Source organism: Cydia fagiglandana, chromosome 12 (assembly GCF_963556715.1).
Source record: "Cydia fagiglandana chromosome 12, ilCydFagi1.1, whole genome shotgun sequence".
NCBI lineage: Eukaryota > Metazoa > Arthropoda > Insecta > Lepidoptera > Tortricidae > Cydia > Cydia fagiglandana.
Window position 1 is genome coordinate 10,059,550 of NC_085943.1, and position 19,768 is coordinate 10,079,317.

Genomic DNA, 19,768 nt, shown 5'->3' on the forward strand with positions numbered 1-19,768 from the left:
GTTCGTAAAGCCCATGATTACGAAGTACTTGATACCTATACAATTCAATGTTCGTGATGATATGATATGTAATATATTTGTCCAAAATTACAAGCACTGGTAATAGAAGATATACCTACGGAACACCATATCCGTTACTCCCTCGGGAGTAAATAACAGCTACCGCTCCCTGTAGACCAGTGTGAAATAAGATAATATAAATAATAAATACGAGCAAGTGTGATGAGAAAAAAAAGCTTTTTTATATCCGGATGTAACTGAATCAAAAGCCGCATACACGGGTATAGTAAAAAGACAAACCCACGGAAATTCATTGTTTGCAGAACATTAATCGCATTGTGACCATAAAGCGTATTACCGACTGTATAAACAGGTAGCGCTCTATTATTTCCACATTGCTTATCTTATTTAACATCACAAATCACGGAATCAGAACGATCTAAGTTATGGATTTTTTTTATTTCACATATGGCCTTTTAAAGTTTCACGTTATGGCGGGTTATGGTCGAACGTAGTTAAAATGTTATAACTGCGATAAGTAGGTACGTTAGATACCTACATTGCTATGGTTTGCGCTGATCGGAAGTGAGTTAACACTAGTTCAAGTTTAATTATTGACGATTATAATTTTTCCAATTGTCAGAAGATGGCCGATGGGGTCGAAAAGTGCTCGAGTGGAGTCCACGGACTAGCAAGCGCAGCGTAGGACGTCCACCCACAAGATGGACAGACGACCTTGTTAAGGTCGCCGGAAGACGCTGGATGCGGGTCGCTTCCAACCGGCACGTATGGAGGTCCAAGGGGGAGGCCTATGTTCAGCAGTGGACGTCTTATGGCTGAGATAATGATGATGATGATGATTCAGTCAGACAAGTTGTCAAGCGGACCCCAGGCTCCCATGAGCCGTGGCAAAAATGCCGGGATAACGCAAGGAAGTAAAAAAAATTCAGTCAGACAAGCTTAGCTTTCTTTACGTGCTCAAAATTCAGTAACCACTAGTTGTTACGGGATTACGTACCTATCTATAGGTACCTTATAGACATTATGTTACCTAGTTTACTTACAGTAGGTGCTGGCAGATGTTCATTTAATTTTCTTGGGGGTCAACAGTAAAATATTATTATGAAATTCGAAAATCGCTATCATCTCTAACGCTTGGATTATGCTAGGCTAGAGCAACAAGAGTGGACTGGCCTATTAAGAGACTGCGGTACCTGGAAGGACTTGGAAGAGGCCTATGTCGGAGGACAAGCTGAAGTCGTCGATGGAAACTAGAAAATAGTAATATATACCTATATGTAATTGTATAGTAAAAAATAAGCTTTATTTTTAAGTAGGTAGAGTATTAATGTTACAAAACTTCAGTAATAAAGGCTATTTTTTATTTTATTTTATTTAGAGCAATAGGCCTAAATCAGTCATGGACTAACTGTTAAGAATAAAATCCAGTGAAGGACCGAAAGGAACTAAATCTTTTTGAATAGTTTTAATCAGTCAGTACTTTACAGAATTTTAGATGTGAAGTTCTTTGCTACCAGTGTACAACCCATTCTTGAATTCTCACCAAACAAAAAGAGACGAGACGAAACAAAGAGAGAGGCATGAAAGAGGCATAATTTAGTACCGAAAATAAATTATTTTATACTAATTAATTTAATTGTTAAGTGACATTGATTCAAACAATACTGAATTAATTTTGGTAGGTATGAATAAAAGTTTTAATATTTAATTTAAGGATATTCCATAAAAATTAAATTGGTGGACTAATCTAGCTTTGGCTATTATCATAATCTCACCTGGAACCTGGTAGCCGACTGCTGATTCCTGAATCGAGACGGCTTCTCAATATCTCTGAAACTGCTCTTAGTGACCGGAGTCTTCCTCTGCATCACCACACCATTGTTCGGCTCCAGCAGCTTGTCCTTCTCACCAGGCTCCTTCTTAAACTGCAATCCTGACTCCGAATCGCCATCTAACTTCACTGTTACATCAGTAGGGTACTGTATCTGGCCGTTCGTAGCTGCCATAGACTTTGCAGAACTTATTTTTCTGAATCGTCCGATGATAACATCTTCCTCGTCATCTATGGGCACATTCAGCTTATCCGGCAGCGCTGGGCCACTAGGATTGGGGTCACTTTTCACTGGGCTCAACTCTATGTCTTTCTCAGGCGAACCCATTTTTATTTCTTACGACCGGCGTTTTTATAATGAATATACGATTTATTTACTAGATTAAAGTGTTTTTGGACACATTTTCGATGGCACTATTAATTTGATGACATTACTGCCTTATAAATTATTTGATACTTACACTTAAATTTCGTAAAGGTAATCAGAATTAGTTTTTTGTAAACACTCGCATTACGTCAGCATTAAAGCCATTCGACACATATTTAAAACGTGTTACTAACTAATATCACTAGAAGATAACATTTGTATCAAAATATAGAGATTTTCTGTCATAAAAACGATAATTGACACTAAAATTTCAAAGCACGTGAAATGGACGCGCAAACACACCGCGGACGTCCTTCTACGTTGACTGATTTTAAATGAATGATTGTGAATGATATGATATGAAAACAAAGTTTGACGGATCGATTACTAGCTTGAAAATATGAATGAACAATAAGGATCGTACACATACGAGAATATTCACACGTGCGTATTTCTGAAACTTCAAATAAACATTAACAAATAGAAAACTAAGTAGTACAAGATATTTTGTCTACTATTCTGTAATTTAGAATCTGTAGTTCTAGTAGTTTACAAGTAAACTACTACTTATAGTAAAGTTTATGAATAATTCCAATAGTGTAACCTTTACTTTACTCACACATCAGGAGCCGTTCATTAATTCATTCATTTCATTCTCATAATGTTGCTAGGTAGACGCATTTCTGATTTAGCGGGAACCAAAGGATTCAAATCAAATTCTAATGTACTGGTATAGGATTAGGATGGGTATAGGGTGAGTCAAATCAGTCTCTTTTTTCGAATTGTGAAAACGATTTTGCTACAATAGAATATATGAAACATTGGCACGTCACGATCGAATTGCCTACTTTTAAAATAGAAATTGTGTTTAAAAATAACTAGTATCTACGTGTGTTTATTAATCTTCTGATGTTTTATTTGATACATGGTGCAAAGTAATTTATTTTTAATACAGTCAAATACCCTATTGTACTATTTTATTATAAATACATGCATATTGTGATTTTTTTCATTTGTTTTGTACTTATCATAAGCTAGTCATTATTTTCAGTTTGAAGCCCCAATTTTCACAATAAGGAAATACAAGGGAAACACAATTTCATCCAGGCCAAATCGTAGACGACTGCTGGTAACATTGAAAACGTCAAAATCTATTTTCATATTTTCATACTTTGATCTGTCATATGATATGCCTAGTTTTGTTTTGTTTGTTTGCGGCCGGGACGGGATCGGTATCGGTGGTTAGGTTAAAGTGTTTGCGGCCTTGAGTGGTTCTTTATTTTATTACCTTTTTGTTTGTGTTCGTTAATTTATTTCAACATGGGTTTCGATGAAGGACGGATCGTCCTTGACAGTGATAGTGGAGCATATTTCACAGGACAGACGGTTAATGCAAAATTAGTATTTAACCAAGACAAAGTGAAAACTTTTCGAGGTAAATAGATTACAGAGGGGCTACCGCGAAAACCGAAATTCGCAAATTGCGGGGATCTTTCTCTTTTACTCCAATGAAGGCGTAATAAGAGTGACAGAGAAAAATGCCCGCAATTTGCGAACTTCGATGTTCGCGGTTATAGGCCAGAGCCGCTTTATACCTGTTGTTTTCGGTAACGATATTATAATTGTCTACTGACTTACATTTTTGTATGGTTTTTGTTGCTGTAATTTCACTTTATTATTATTTTAGTTGAATATAACTTTGTCACCTAAACTTTATTACTTTATTTAAACTTTACACAGCAAAAGTAAAAGGCGAACTTAACTTTAATTCTGTGATCCTGATCAACCATAACAAGATTTGTGAGACTCATAATCCATGTCTATTTTTATAGGACTGAGTGGAGTGAAATAATAATCCTTTAAGATTCATTTATGATTTGTATTTTCAGATTTATTATTTTCTATGCAAAAAAAAAAATTTAATATTTATTTATTTAACCTTTATTGCACAAAAGAAAACTTATCGTACAAAAGAAAGTTTAAAAAAGATAAAAAAAGAAAAAAAAAGAGAGAAAGAGAAAAGTTTATCTCCAAAATCAACAAATCAACATTTTTACCGGACTGTACATATATATTACTTATTATTTTAGGTATATATGCAAAAATTAAAGGTTTCTGCAGAGTCCACTGGACGACCTCGCACTCCAGGAGAGTCCCTGACGGCCGAAGCGGCCATCGCACTGAGCATTATACAGAGACACATGAGTCTCATGAGGTCTATGTCGAAAGGAAAATTTACCTCGTTGGAGGGGAAAGTGGTAAGAAAAGAACCTTTAAATTTATTTCCGTACACGGCAGGAAGAAGTTGATATCTGGCGGAAATTTGAACCTTATGAAATTTTAATTTAAGTTCAAATTCCTTTAGCAGAATATCTCGAGTTATCAACTTTTTCTCGCCGTGTACGGATTTGATATAGGAAATGCTTATAGTGTACTTTTGTATGGCAAATAAAAAAATATATTTTGTCCTGACGGATGGTAAGTAGTTACCAGAGCTCGGATAGGGTGAGCTATTTGCCTTATAATTTGACATGTCTTATGTCATATATAAGGCAAATAGCTCACCCTATCCGAGCTCTGGTAGTTACTTATCCCCTTATTCCCAATTGCACCATTCCACTAACCCGGGGTTAACCAGTTCAATCTGGAGTTTCCATGGTTACCCATACAATTTGACACTAGGTTAACCGCTTAACCCTGGGTAAGTGGAATAGTGCAAGTGGGCCTTATTCATAAACGTCTACTAAAGTTGACAAGCCAATAATATTTGTTTGTCCTTTTCCATCATACCAAGACGTTGTAAGGAACAAACGAACAAATGATTATCATCAGCTTGTTAACTTCAGTAGACGTTTATGAATAAGGGGGTTAGACTATAGATACTTACTAAGGCATAGTGCAAGCTTATTATTATTAAGGCCCTCTGGATTGCCTCAGTATTACAAACCCTTTAAATCTTATACATACACTTATTTGTAGGTATTACTATAAAGAGAAAGGTTTTAAAAATCATACAATACACCATTATATCTTTTGTTCCTTTTCTAAGAAATTAGTAAGTGGAGTGGACTACTTGAGCAAAGAATGTTTTGCTTTTGCTGATAAATTATTGCTTGTATATGACTGTCGTGTGACACTTAGATTTTGAACCTTAAGTACATGATAGGTAAGATAAAAAATCGAATGAACTGGAAAGTGCATCAAGAGGCTTGCCAGTTAAACTTAATTTACTCCTTATCTACCCTACAACAAGTTACACGCCAATGATATTCAAGGAAAATTATAAATTGAAAATTGATACCAGGGTGAAAAACATTCTATTATTTATTAAAGTAAGAATTCAGAAGAGACTGTTAAGTTATTCCACAGGTTTACTTCATGGTTATTTTTAGGAAAAGCCAATGAGATGTCTCAGAAATTGTAATAGGCCAAATGGAGTAAAATATGTAATACCTTAATTAATGAAACTTTTGTATTTTAGAGGTTTGAGCGGCGCTTTTCCCAGAGGAAAAGCATTTACCTATAAAATTATATCCGTAAAAACGGGCGTTACGGGCACTATAGTTCGTTTTTTTTAGCATTAGAAAGAACTTGCAAGAAGGTAAGCGATCTTAACATGTCATTTAATTGAAAAACGCTTTTTAAAAATCAAAAACGATTACTTATGAAAGCAGAAGAATATAAATGATCTTATTAGATTCATAATTGTTGCATATTTGCCGTAACTTATTTTTGAAACGTGTTTTTCAATTAAAAGACATATCAAGATTGTTTACCTTATTTCTAATGCTAAAAAAAACGAAATATAGGTACAAAGTGGGCCAGTTTATTGGTGTGCAAATCGAGTTTGTGCGCGTGTTGGCTCGGTATTATAAGAATGGGCCTATGTTTACTTGTGAAACTTTGGGGAAGGGTACCAAACAGGTTTAAATGGTCAATTATTACTTAATTAGTGGAATCTCAATTTTTATCATATTTTTACCATTAGGGGAACACCGGATACAACCAGGCAAACATGAATACCCATTCAACTTCCCACTGCCCGCGGACTGTCCCTCATCCTTCGAGGGTCAGCACGGCCACATCCGATATGAAATAAAGGCGGTGGTGGACCGGGCCTTCAAGACTGATCAAGAGAAAAAGGTCCGACTGAGGGTCATAGCACCATTGGATCTTAATGCGGATCCGTACTGCAGTGTAAGTAGATTTTTAAAACTCTGTTTTTTTTTCATCATATTAATACTGTTATTTCTGACTAGTCTCCGCCTGCGACTTTGTCAGCGTATAATTCGTTAAACTGCATTACCCCATTACCGCCTCCACTTTAGATTGCAATTTGTTACGACACTTCTGTTGCACCTTCTAAAGAGATTCCTAGATAAAAAATAGTCCTTTTCTAGATTATAAGTACAATAACAAATACCATTTCTCGACCTGACAAAGTAGACCGTTTTTGGGAAATGTCCCTATTTCATGCATTATGAGTACAAGCCACAAAGAGAAAATCTTTAATTACGCCACAATACTTACTTGTAGAAGTGCGAGCGACATGTAGCAAAAAATAAGTGTTCCGTAAACAAAGTTTTGTACGGAACACTAAAAATACGTAGGTAGGGTATGTACATACATACTTGCTATAGAATAGAGTTATTGACATAATCTAATTTGAATCCTGGCGGGCTGGATTCGTAACAACTACATGTAATAGTGAGTCAGCGTTTACCGGATAACCAGTAGGTAGGTATATTAGTAGTATCATGGTCAGTTCAGTTAGATAACATGTAAATTTCCGACCCCTATTGCATATTGCACATACGTAACAGATAACCCACTTATCATTGCACATGGCTGCGTCTGGTTTTTATAGTTTTAGGTATTACCACAGAATAAATAATAATACTAGGTACAGAAGACTCACTCTCTAACAAAACGCGTCTGTTACGATTAGGACAGATATGACCGCAAGGTGGCGCAACGCAAGCGCCACGCGCGGGCTATGGCTAGCCACCAACATTGGTGTGGAAGTGGAACGGATGTACTTGTGATGAAATCGCGGAGTGAGTTACGCCTGGTATTACAGGATTTATAATAAAAGGTGCCTACTTTGCTCCCCTCTGGATAATTGTGCTCCACCAGTTTTTATATATGAAAACTATAGCACAATCTTATTTAAATGTTACAATTACAATATAGATTGATGCAAGTACCTAAAATAATTGTGATATGATTTGGAGCAAAGTATTTTGCGAAGTATAACGAAGATTTTACTGTTTTGTTATTGAGTCGAAGTTTAGGTTAAAAATGCATGGGTCATTGGAGCTGAAGCCATCACTCATTAAAGGAAAAACAGCGCTATAATAAGTTACGTATTTCCTAAGAAACCACAGGAAAATAATGAATAAGTCTTCGGGTTTCACTCCTGAGATCTTCCTTGAGTATTAACATTAGAACACGTATTTCTGACGACCGATGCACCTTGCTTGCTTGCTTACTTGCTTACGAGCACATACAATAATAATGTATTGACTAGTATCCGTAAGAAGAAACATCTACAAAAAATTTTGCTCTAGAGATGAACGTGGGCCTTCTAAGGTCCCACGTACAAAATTGTATACATCCATTCTAACCTTTTACTCAGTAACTAATAGTTAGGGAGGCGAGGTAGCTAAATGGCGTAATTCAACGGCGCCGTCGAGACCTATCAAAATCGAAAGATAAAATAATTTCGAAAAGAAAAGCTCGTATGGCAAAAACCATTTTAGCGGTGGGTTTGGCGTGTACGGTTTTTCAAAAATGTTAAAAAAAACAGTTACTTGGGCATTCTCGAGCGCGTCAGATATTCATACTACGTATGCCCCGAGTGCCTCTGATAACAACGGTATACTAATCTGCCGGTTTGCGTGGTGGGGGTAGGCATAAAAAGTAGTCAAAAATGCAAAAAAAAAAAATTTACTCGAGCGCGTCAGATTTTCGGAAGGGGTGTTAAGTAGGCCCCAAGGAAGCTTCCTTTAAAAAAACTGACGATTTCGGCGTGACGATAAGTTACGATGAATTTTTGAAAATGCAAAAAAAAAAAGCTTTTTTGAAATACTCGAGCGCGTCAGATTTTCATAGGGGAGGTTTATCTCGGTATCCTGAAAGCATATTTTTTTAATCTGACAAAAATGTTGGTGGGAGAAACCAAAAAACCTTTTTCGGTCAGATTAAGAAATCTGACCGAAAAAGGTTTTTTGGTTTCTTTTTTTTCCTTTCTTTTTCCTTGATAAAACGGGGAATTTAAGAATGACAATAAAGCGATAGATACAACCAACGTAAATGTAGATGAAATCTTCAAGTCAAAAAGTTTTAACTTTGGACAAAAATGTAAAGAGACCTTTTTTTGTGTAAAATAAAATTGCCTTTTTTGTTTATTTAAACTTTTTTTTTGTAAAATGTATCGTTCGCGACTTATATGCCGCAACGCGTTCTTAGGAAGACGAAATGGCTCCTCCACACTTCCGGTCATGCGGAAACCGGCAGATTTTGTATTTTTAGTAAGTTTTAGATTATATTCTTCAAAATAAAAAATAAAAAAATCGCGCTCGAGAATGCCGGATTAACGTTTTTTTTTTACAAGTTCGCGACCCTATAAGTTTTTAAGCCACATTTTTGTCAAGCTTGAGTTCTGATGATGGGATCTATGAGAAATCGAGGGAACTCCTCAAATTTTAAAGGTATGCGTATAGAGATTTGTGTATTTTCATCATAAAATCAAGCATTTACATTAAAAACTGTCGCATTTGATGAAGTGGAACTGCTGATGATGATCAGAACAGAACTCTTCAACGGCGCATAGTACACGTTTGGTGATTTCGAATTTCGATTTTGACTTGGACTGGGACCCGGAATCGTACCCGGATCCGGTTCGGACCCGGACCTGGACTCGGACTCGGCCCGGACTCGGACCCTGACTCGGACCCTGACTCGGACCCGGACTCGGACCCGGACCCTGACTCGGACCGGGACTCGGACTCGGACTCGGAATCAGAGACCCGGAAAACCACTATGATACCTAAACTAAATAAACCGCTATGATTACCTACCATAAAATGTAGGTACTTATAAAGTATGATGAGGCCAAACCCCTCCCGCTCAAACCCCCCTACACCGAAACGCATGCGCCGTTAAGTGAGTTAGGTTAGCTTTGAACTGCAATCCTCACAGAACCGAATAAAAGTGGGTTAGGTTAGGTTAGAACTGCGAGCCTTACAGAAACGAAATGCTACTAGAAAAGTGGGTGGTTTCATCTCCTGTTCTACATAGCGCACCATCTACAATAATCTTTCACCAGGCCCCAGAGAAGTCAGTTTTTTTTTCTTAAAAATTATCTATTCTATTTTCTAACCTAACCTTTATTAAAAATTGGCATGACAATTCTCTAAGCAATCAATTAATATTATTATTCTACAGGAACCAATCGAGATCGAGATGAGCAACACTTACTGCTGCTGTTGCATGAGCCGTGGCGCCTGCGAGACCTTAGTGAAGCTACCCAAAGGCGGCTACTGCCCTGGACAGACTGTACCTATTGAAGTCAGCTGCGAAAACAAGGGCAATGTGGACATTGAGACCATCACCTTTGCTATTGAACAGGTAACTTTAAGAGACCCCAGATTACGTGTCTTTTGAGCGTCGGCGTCTAGTCAGCGCTATAAAAATGGTGTCGCTGCGCAGTTATTTACATTAAGTATATTAGGGTATTCGACTACTAGTCAAATCAGTTTCTTTTTCAAAATGGCAAAATGATTTTCTAGGTACAGTCATCAGTAATAGTATCTTACACAACTAGGGCCGCAAAAATATGTGACACGTTCTTATTTGGAGCGCAATAAGAGCGCGTCATATATTTTTGCGGCCCTAGTTGTGCAAGATACTATTGCTGATGACTGTACTATGGAATTTATATGAAACACTAGCATGTGACGTCACAATCTAATTACCTACTCTTTATAGTTTTATACGGGTTTTAAAATAGATATTGTGTCTAAAAATAACTGCTGTCTACGTTTCTCTATTAATATTCTGGTGCTTTATTTCTTGCATGGTGTAAAATAATTTATTTTAAATACAATCAAATAGGTACCCTATTGTAATTCACAAAAGTGGACGCCGAAGATCGTGCAAAACCGAAGTGGAGCCGAAAAAGTCAAAAACCGGACCCTTGTGAGCTCCGAAGCAGTAGATGAGGATGTAAAACCGGGATAAACGCTGATGATCTATAGATGAGAGAGAGATATACCTCACTACCTGTATATAACTATTCTGTATTATAATGATAACTTCTGAAATACTGAAACGTTAAATGTTGTATGACTAATTGCTTAGACAACATTATTAATTTATTATATTACAACGGGGGGTTCCCCCTTATCGGTATAAAAGGTGAACGATCCAAATGCTGATACAGCCACGCTTATCAAACCAAGTTATGTATAGCACACATTGTATGAGCTAAGGGCTCGTCTTATCAAAAAAAAACCGGGCAAGTGCGAGTCGGACTCGCGCACGAAGGGTTCCGTACCATAATGCAAAAAAGAAAAACAAAACAAAAGCAAAAAAAAAACGGTCACCCATCCAAGTACTGACCCCTCCCGACGTTGCTTAACTTTGGTCAAAAATCACGTTTGTTGTATGGGAGCCTCATTTAAATCTTTATTTTATTCTGTTTTTAGTATTTGTTGTTATAGCGGCAACAGAAATACATCATCTGTGAAAATTTCAACTGTCTAGCTATCACGGTTCGTGAGATACAGCCTGGTGACAGACGGACGGACGGACGGACGGACAGCGAAGTCTTAGTAATAGGGTCCCGTTTTACCCTTTGGGTATGGAACCCTAAAAAGTGTATTCCAGAGACAATATGTTACGATGTTATCGTGACATTGCCCTTCCGGATACCCTTTGCTCCTTTACTGTAGCAGCATAAATAACTAGGAAGACAAATTAATCCGAAATTTTCCGCCATTAGTTTGATAATATGTGGCAGAATCAGAAAATTGGTCCACAAAAATCTGTTTCGGATGGAGAAAACAGAAAGTAGTTAAAGCGTGTACCTACAAACATTAAAGATATTTTATGCTCCAATGTCCTTAATAAGACCATGCCCTCAATCACGCAAAACTAGTTTTGGCCCGCAAAAGGGAAACATAACAATACAACATAGGTACAAATTTACAGACCTACCCGTCCCTACTGTGCGTACGTGTCATGCATTTAAAAATACTTCTGTGTACAGAAATGGGTCCCATATTAGACTAATATTATTATTATTTGTATCTCCGTTACAAACTCTCGGGTTTTTAAGCCCGGTCATTTATAAGGCGTGCGTGGGGATATAGATCCAACACGTAGAGGCCGTTTGGAGAGCTTTGATGTCATGTAGAACGCCTGCTGGAACCCATTCACGGGTGCATAAATAGATACCTACCCGTAAACCGGTTTCAGCAGGCATTGGGAGCTATTATAGAAAAATGGAAAGAGTCCTGGTCTATGGTTTAAATTTGGGTGGAAAATAAATCTGGGCTATTGCTAAGTTTCGGACACCTTTTTTTTTTTTACGTGCATTAATGCATTTAGGCATTCCGCCTAGCCGGGGAACTAGGACGGATATGTCGGACTCGTGGCCAAGGGGCCAAATACCGACTAAACCCTCCACGGTATGCCCATCTCGCAGCAATAGTGACGGTGAACACGTGATCGCAGAGCATTCTACCGCGAACACCGCCTGCTGCCGACAGCCGAGGCTGTCCCCTCCTTGGACCCGAAGGCCCTGGAGCCGAAGCTCCCCCTCTCGAAGGTAGTATGCAGGGCGACACCACACACTGATCCCTCATGACAACCTCCATGCCGGGAGGAGATGGAAAAACCCCGGGTTCCACCTCCTCAGGTTGTCTTAGCGATTTTTTATAGAGGTGGTCATCCTCGTGGCCACCATGCCGGCGCCGGCCAGCAGTGGCAACCAGGGCCGGATTAAGCATGTCGGGGCCCCTAGGCAGTGCGAAGCTCAGGGCCCCCTACAGTCAATTCTGCATACAGCACATTCAGTACAGGGAAATAAAAATTTGCGTTTTTAATTTCAATCTTCAGGCGTCGGCCAAGCCGATCCTAATCGAACGATGTCTTTTTCGCTCTTATTGCGTGGACATAAAGCTTTATTCTATCAGTTTTTGCCGATTCCGCGTCGCGTCAAGTGTGGGGAGAGCCCTTTAGGCTTAAGGCCAATTCCCAGTGGAATACCAAAGATGAGAGCTTCAGCACCACTTTCTTATCTACCTCTAATGGCCAATTTTAAGCGAGGCTAAAAGCTAAGCTCACTAGTAGTAAGTTGATTTTCTCAATAGTCAATATTTTGAGAGGCTGAACAGCCATTGCCCGACCATAAGACCAAACGCCTAGCAACATGATTAGAATCAACCTAATAATAAAGAATTTCCATATATTAAAATTACTTAAATTACTATGAAGACAATTTTAAACGTCAAAACTTCTACGAAATTATGACGTATAATTAACACTTTCTTGGTCTACGAGTAGGTACCTCTATTAATTCACCAGTCAAGCTAACATGTAGATACAGGGTCAATTTAAAGAACTGTAAATAAACGCGAGCGCAGCGAGCGCGAAATTTTTTGACAATATCGCAAATTGTGAAACCGTGTTAAAAGGCCGGGTATCGATCTTCATCGGGCCTAATAATAAAAAATTTACTCATGAATTTTGAGCCTATGGAACAAAATTTGATTTGGTGCGCGCTGAGTCGCCGGGGCCCCCTAGCCGAGGCGGGGCCCCCAAGCCGAGGCGGGGCCCCTAGGCAGTTGCCTACTTTGACTTAGGGTTAATCCGGCCCTGGTGGCAACCCCCCCGGCCGTCATCATAGGCCCTCTGCCTAGACAGTTACGGGGACCGCAGTTTTATACAGGTCAGCGGCATTCCTGTGCCCTCACGCGCCCAAAGGCGCCCGGCCCGAAGGCCCCATCCGCGACCGTAGCCGCCCGGCCCGAAGGCCCCCTCCAGCACACACTCGGGTGAACTCTCCCTCATTGAGAGGACACCCTGTGCGGAACCTCCTCAACCCCCCCACGACAGGACATTGGCAGCACCGGTAAGGAATCACTTGAAAATCAAGAGATTATTTACCGTTGCCCCCGGGGTGCACCGTCCAAGAACCCTTCCCTTACCCCCGGATCAATTAGATCAAGAGGAATGAGAAGGGACCTGGCGCTCTGGGAGGTTTCCTGTCCGTAGCACCCCAAGTTTCGGACACCTGCCATAACATTGTGTTATACAGTGTTATCGAGGCAGGCGGTGACTCGCCACTCGTTGGATGGGCACCTAATGCGCCATCGTAAAGACGGCCAGGCGCAACACCGGCGTGAGCGGCTCAGGGGTGTCGAGAGGTGGTGCTGCGCTTTCTCCGAAGTTACTCGCGGCGTTATGCCCTTTAACACTTCCACCCCTGGAGCATATAGCTCTAGCGACTCCTCTCTGGACGGCCAACGAAGGCAAGCCAGAGCTGAGAGTCCTACGGGTCCCCTTGGGGTCCACTCCGACCGACGAAGACACGCCGGAGACGGAGACCCTGACCGACTCTCGGGAGCACTCGGGTCCGTGGGGTCGTTACTCCCCAACAGCGCGCCATCGCCACAAGCTGCCCTGCGGGCATATTATTATTATTAGTGTGTTGTCATGGAAACTCTTATGATTATGATATTAGCCTAATCGAAAGATGGGATCCAGTCCCACGCACCCCACCACAAACCACACACCTAATAGAAACACGAACGTGTAAGGTCGCGGTATTTCAATGTCATTCATTTCGCGATCGTGTTTTTTTTTTGTGTCTGTGACGTCATCTGGCCGGCCGGGCTCACAATGGGCGGATCGAAACAGATAACTACATAAGTGAAGATCATGACTGTGACGTTCCACGGCAAAAGGTACCTTATGGCGGCTGGCGCTTACGTCGCATAGCGCCGCAATAATATTGGAGCGGCGTTAACAATAGCGTAAGAGCCAACCGCCATAAGGTACCTTTACCCGTGGCCCCGTGGGACGTCACATGTGAAGGTTATAATTTGACAATTATCTCGTAAAAGTAGACGCAAGATTGACTCGTTAATTTGATAAACATTAAAGCAATGTTTTCTCGATTGTAAATAAATAGACATAACAGTAGTTTGAATTCGTTTGAAGTCGAATTCGTTTGAATGGGCAAATTGTCTGCGGTTGCATCTAATTACCTCCACCTTTTCATTTATTGTGGGGCCTTTAAACCGCGGACATACAGTCATACATATATTTTAAGAGTTCTAAGATTAGCAGACATGTTTTAATGACCTTGAATCATCTCGATGGTTAATTTAAATAATTTATCTTGCGGCTCGTACCTATTTTGAAGCGATTCAGGGGTTTGAGTGAGGTACTGAATGGACACGAAACCTTAATTGCTAAGACGTGAGGTCCTCCGATAGTCAATTAAGAATGTACAGCAACATTCTTAATTGACTATCTAAAAGGTAAAAATATAGAGCGTTTACGATCCGATCCCATTCCGAGACTTAAGGAGCCACATTAGAACTTAACCACTTGAAGGTGTATCTATAAATTATTGTCCCCCTAATTTCTTTGTAGTTTGGACACTTTTCAATTCAAATTGATCTCATTTTGACTCGAGTCACAGTTGGTCGAGTTCACAAACATCTCTACAAGCGAACATTAAAAAAATATAAAATGAGATCAAGTTGAAAAGCTCAAGTACCCTAGTTGTTGGTACCGGCGCATTTTTCCTTTCGGGTATTTTTTTTACTAGCTTATTATAGTGTTCCACCACTGGACAAAGGCCTCCCCACTTATCCCGCCACTCTATACAGAATATTTCGAGGACGTCCCGCCATCTCCGTTTGGTCTTCCTCTGCCCCGAGATACATCCTGTGAGATCCAGTCCGTGGCCAACTTGGCCCAGTGCATTCGGCATTTGGGTATTTATAAATTTAAAATTACATTCATTTACAGAACACTGTGTTCCACGCGACCCATCGGCCCGGCACGAAGAGCAGCGAAGATACCGTCGCCAAATTAAAGAAGGGCCCGATACCCGGCAACACTTCTCGCACCTGGACCGTGGAGATGGAAATGCCCACCATGGACCTGTACAATGTAGCTGCTTGTCGGTACATCGATATCGACTATACGTTCGTGGTAAGTCTTATTAGGGTAACCCTATTTGTCTTAATGTAACCCTATTACTAACCTCTTAACCTGGCCTTGAGTATAACATGTACAAGTCCATTATAAAAAGAGCAGCGAGGACACCGTCGCCAAATTAAAGAAGGGCCCGATACCCGGCAACACGTCTCGCACCTGGACCGTTGAGACGGAAATGCCCACCATGGACCTGTACAATGTAGCTGCTAGCCGGTACATCGATATCGACTATACGTTCGTGGTAAGTCTTATTAGGGTAACCCTATTTGTCTTAATGTAACCCTATTGCTAACTCTCTTATCCTGGCTTTAACTTTACTTTGCCTTGAGTATCACATGTACCTTGCAAGTCTATTATAAAAAGAGCAGAGATGACACCGTCGCCAAACTAAAGAAGGGCCCGATACCCGGCAACACGTCTCGCACCTGGATCGTTGAGATGGAAATGCCCACCATGGACCTGTACAATGTAGCTGCTTGTCGGTACATCGATATCGACTATACGTTCGTGGTAAGTCTTATTAGGGTAACCCTATTTGTCTTAATGTAACCCTATTACTAACCTCTTATCCTGGCCTTGAGTATAACATGTACAAGTCCATTATAAAAAGAGCAGCGAGGACACCGTCGCCAAATTAAAGAAGGGCCCGATACCCGGCAACACGTCTCGCACCTGGACCGTTGAGATGGAAATGCCCACCATGGACCTGTACAATGTAGCTGCTAGCCGGTACATCGATATCGACTATACGTTCGTGGTAAGTCTTATTAGGGTAACCCTATTTGTCTTAATGTAACCCTATTGCTAACTCTCTTATCCTGGCTTTAACTTTACTTTGCCTTGAGTATCACATGTACCTTGCAAGTCTATTATAAAAAGAGCAGAGATGACACCGTCGCCAAACTAAAGAAGGGCCCGATACTCGGCAACACGTCTCGCACCTGGATCGTTGAGATGGAAATGCCCACCATGGACCTGTACAATGTAGCTGCTTGCCGGTACATCGATATCGACTATACGTTCGTGGTAAGTCTTATTAGAGTAACCCTATTTATCTTAATGTAACCCTATTGCTAACCTCTTATCCTGGCCTTGAGTATAACATGTACAAGTCTATTATACAAAGAGCAGCGAAGACACCGTCGCTAAACTAAAGAAGGGCCCGATACCCGGCAACACGTCTCGCACCTGGGTCGTTGAGATGGAAATGCCCACAATGGACCTGTACAATGTAGCTGCTTGCCGGTACATCGATATCGACTATACGTTCGTGGTAAGTCTTATAAGGGTAACCCTATTTGTCTTAAAGTAACCCTATTGCTAACTCTCTTATCCTGACTTTAATTTTACTTTGCCTTGAGTATCACATGTACCTTGCAAGTCCATTATAAAAAGAGCAGAGATGACACCGTCGCCAAACTAAAAAAGGGCCCGATACCCGGCAACACGCCTCGCACCTTGACCGTGGACCTGTACAAAGTGGCTGTCTGCCGGTACATCGATATTGACTACACTTTCGTGGTCACACATATTAGGGTAACCTCTTCTTCTTCTTTGACAGACATTGCAACAGTGTAACAATACCTATAGTGCGACATTAAATAGAAATTAAATAAAAGAGAACTAAAAAAAAATCCATACTGAAGGTTGCCATGTTTAAACATTTTACGTCAAAAATTGGACAGTTACTTAGAAAGTGGCGCCCTTATTTAATTTCTACTAATTTATGTCGTACTGTACCAGTATTCCTATTATTTTCTTAAATTTTATTTGACCTATTATTCGGCAGGTCAAAGTATCACCAGACGGCTGTCACGAAGACAGCAAAGAACGACGCCGCATCGTCATCGGCAACATCCCGCTGCGAGGCTACCAGGACAATATCCCCAACCCAATGCAAGACCAAATGCCGAAACAGATAGAGAACTATCAAAATGCCGCGCCGCACTTCGGCCCCGTTGTCAACCAACCGATGCCTTATCCTGCTCCTAGTCCTTACCCTAGCGGTAACCCTTACCCGGGTGCATACCCTGGTACTAGCCCGTACCCTGGCGCGAACCCTCCATACCCGAACGCTAGTCCGTACCCCGGCCCGCACCCGGTGTCTCCGTATCCTAATTCTCCATACCCTGGAAGCGTGCAGCCGGTCTCGCCGTATCCGCCTCCGTACTCCGCTGTGCCTTCGTTGCCGCCTGGGGCTAATGTGCCGTATCCCACAAGGGTGAGTTAATAAAAAAAAATTGCTTGTAAAGCCAGCATTTTAAATATTTCGAACGAGTTTTGATCCCAATGAAAAACTATAATACTATTAACTAACTACAACTATTAGTACTAGTTTTGTGATTAACGTTTTAATTTTTCTATTATAAAACCTGCACCCAACAACCGTCTCTTTTTGGCCTAGTGGTTGACTGGTAGAGAGTGCCTTATGGCATTAAGTCCGCCATTTGTACTTATAATTTTATGTGCAATAAAGTTTAAATAAATAAATAAATATTATTTAGTTTTTCATTAGGGTTAACCATTACTATTTAATTTTGAACCATTACAACAAGCAAGCTATTGATAGTATGTACGTGCAACTTAGAAGAGAGAGAAAATAATTAGAAAGTTAACATGCCCTATAAGCATATTTAGCTGTGAAAACAGCAACTTATGGCTTTAATAATTAAATAAAACGATATTTTTCAGCCCACGAGCCCGTTTGTCAACGCTAGTGCCCCCGGCCTGATTCCAGCAACACCGGATTCTGCCGAGAAAAGTAAGTCCATTTTATTAGACTACATGATTTATGACTTCGGGTAAGGTCCACAAATTCGGAAGTTAAAATGCATTTTTTTTTTTTTCAGAAAACCCGATAGATGACAGCTGCAACAATCCTCCTTTCAACCCTAACTTTAAATCATAAAATAAGTACTGCCTTATGAGCTGCTATGCTAGAACCAGCATGCAGTTTCTTTTTACCTTTGGTGCTACTATTATATGGGGTACTTACATTACAAACGCCTAACTATTGTATACTTACGTATATTCTTGTAGTATCGATGAGGCCAGTGACTTTGATGTTCTTATGGTAATGCTTACGAAACTGCTTTAGGTATTAAGAATGTAATCAATTTATGGTAAGACAATTTATGGTGTGTTTATGATTGTTTTATTGGCAACATCGTGATTAGCTCTCGTCGTGGTTTTACAATTTGAAAACGATTGAGCATGTGCTAGTCTTTATAAAGTAACTACATCTAAAAAGGGTTTGTTTTGTTTTAGGAATAAAGATTTTTGCGTCATTAAGTCGTTATGAATATTACGTATAACAAATTTTTAGATTTATGTAGGTATTGTATAATTGTAATATTAAAACATTTTATACTTCTATTGCGAGAATGGGGAGAAATGACGAAGTTTCGCGTCTTCCATCATATGAACAAAATAAACATGCACAAGTCACTAAACTATAATAGTACCTACATTACGTACAAGTAGGAAATTCGCAAGTGTATTGTACAACGTTTTACAGTACATGTGGCCCATATTTTTTGTCATAGGCACGTATTGTCCTTAATCCCGCCCTGGGGCGGTAAGGTACCATCATATGTACTGTAAAAATAAATATGAACTCAATAATGCAGATGTAATAAAAAGTGCCATTATTTACCTAACAAGGGCCTTCCCCTAAAAAACGTCAAATGTGCCTTCGGGTAACTTTAACTCATTAGCAGTAAACATGTACAATAATATTAAAAGGATTTTGAGAGATTTTAAAATACCTAGCGAAATATAATATGTAGTCTGGCAAACCAAAAAAAGCGCGAAATTCTAAATGTTTACAGATCGCCTTCTTCCGCCTACGTTATATAAATTCGTCGCGTTTTTCTACTGACTAAATTAGCTTGCCAGGCTATTTCCTTAGGTTACTTATTATCTTGTGTGTAGTATGCTAGTACTCGCTACTTTGAACACAAATAGATATACGATATACTTACCTATGTATACAACATTGTTATAATCTTCCTATGCCTAGTGCTTAATTCTAGATATAAGAATGAAGACCTCATATTAATGTTGATTTTCTACTCGTGTATTTTTTATATGAAAGGCTTTATTTTAAAATGTTAAACAGTATCTTGCATTTGATCTTTGAATGATGATTTTATTTTATAATGATGTTAAGGGAGTTAGAGCATTTAATTTTTATAAGAAAGACATATTTTTACCTACGTATGTGAGATCTGTGAGATTTAATAAAAGATTATTATTAAACGAATTTTTTATTTAATTTACATAATATAAAAGTTCCTCTTAATAAA

The 19,768-nt window shown here is 39.7% G+C and overlaps 2 protein-coding genes across 2 annotated transcripts in view; one reads left to right on the forward strand and one right to left on the reverse strand.

Annotated features, from left to right (window-relative positions):
* Positions 1 to 2,544, reverse strand: part of LOC134669572 (bumetanide-sensitive sodium-(potassium)-chloride cotransporter) — a 52,263-nt gene extending 49,719 nt beyond the window's left edge. Inside the window, exon 1 of the mRNA XM_063527224.1 lies at positions 1,797 to 2,544. Coding sequence (XP_063383294.1) covers positions 1,797 to 2,180 — 384 coding nt within the window. The 5' untranslated portion in view covers positions 2,181 to 2,544. The remainder of the gene's footprint in view (positions 1 to 1,796) is intronic.
* Positions 2,545 to 3,449: 905 nt separating this feature from the next.
* On the forward strand, positions 3,450 to 19,701 carry LOC134669539 (arrestin domain-containing protein 17-like). The gene is made up of 8 exons (XM_063527141.1): positions 3,450 to 3,654; positions 4,310 to 4,477; positions 6,208 to 6,416; positions 9,669 to 9,851; positions 15,270 to 15,455; positions 17,251 to 17,682; positions 18,153 to 18,222; positions 18,311 to 19,701. The coding sequence occupies exons 1-8, from the start codon at positions 3,540 to 3,542 to the stop codon at positions 18,367 to 18,369; spliced, it is 1,422 nt and encodes a 473-aa protein (XP_063383211.1). The 5' UTR covers positions 3,450 to 3,539; the 3' UTR covers positions 18,370 to 19,701.
* Positions 19,702 to 19,768: the final 67 nt, after the last annotated feature.

What these genes read in the sequence shown, in the direction of transcription:
- LOC134669539 (XM_063527141.1), top strand. Translation starts at nt 3,540, where the DNA reads ATGGGTTTCGATGAAGGACGGATCGTCCTTGACAGTGATAGTGGAGCA. An exon ending in TCACCTTTGCTATTGAACAG is followed by an intron (nt 9,852 to 15,269) that starts GTAACTTTAAGA and finishes ATTCATTTACAG; the next exon opens with AACACTGTGTTCCACGCGAC. An exon ending in ATATCGACTATACGTTCGTG is followed by an intron (nt 15,456 to 17,250) that starts GTAAGTCTTATT and finishes ATTATTCGGCAG; the next exon opens with GTCAAAGTATCACCAGACGG.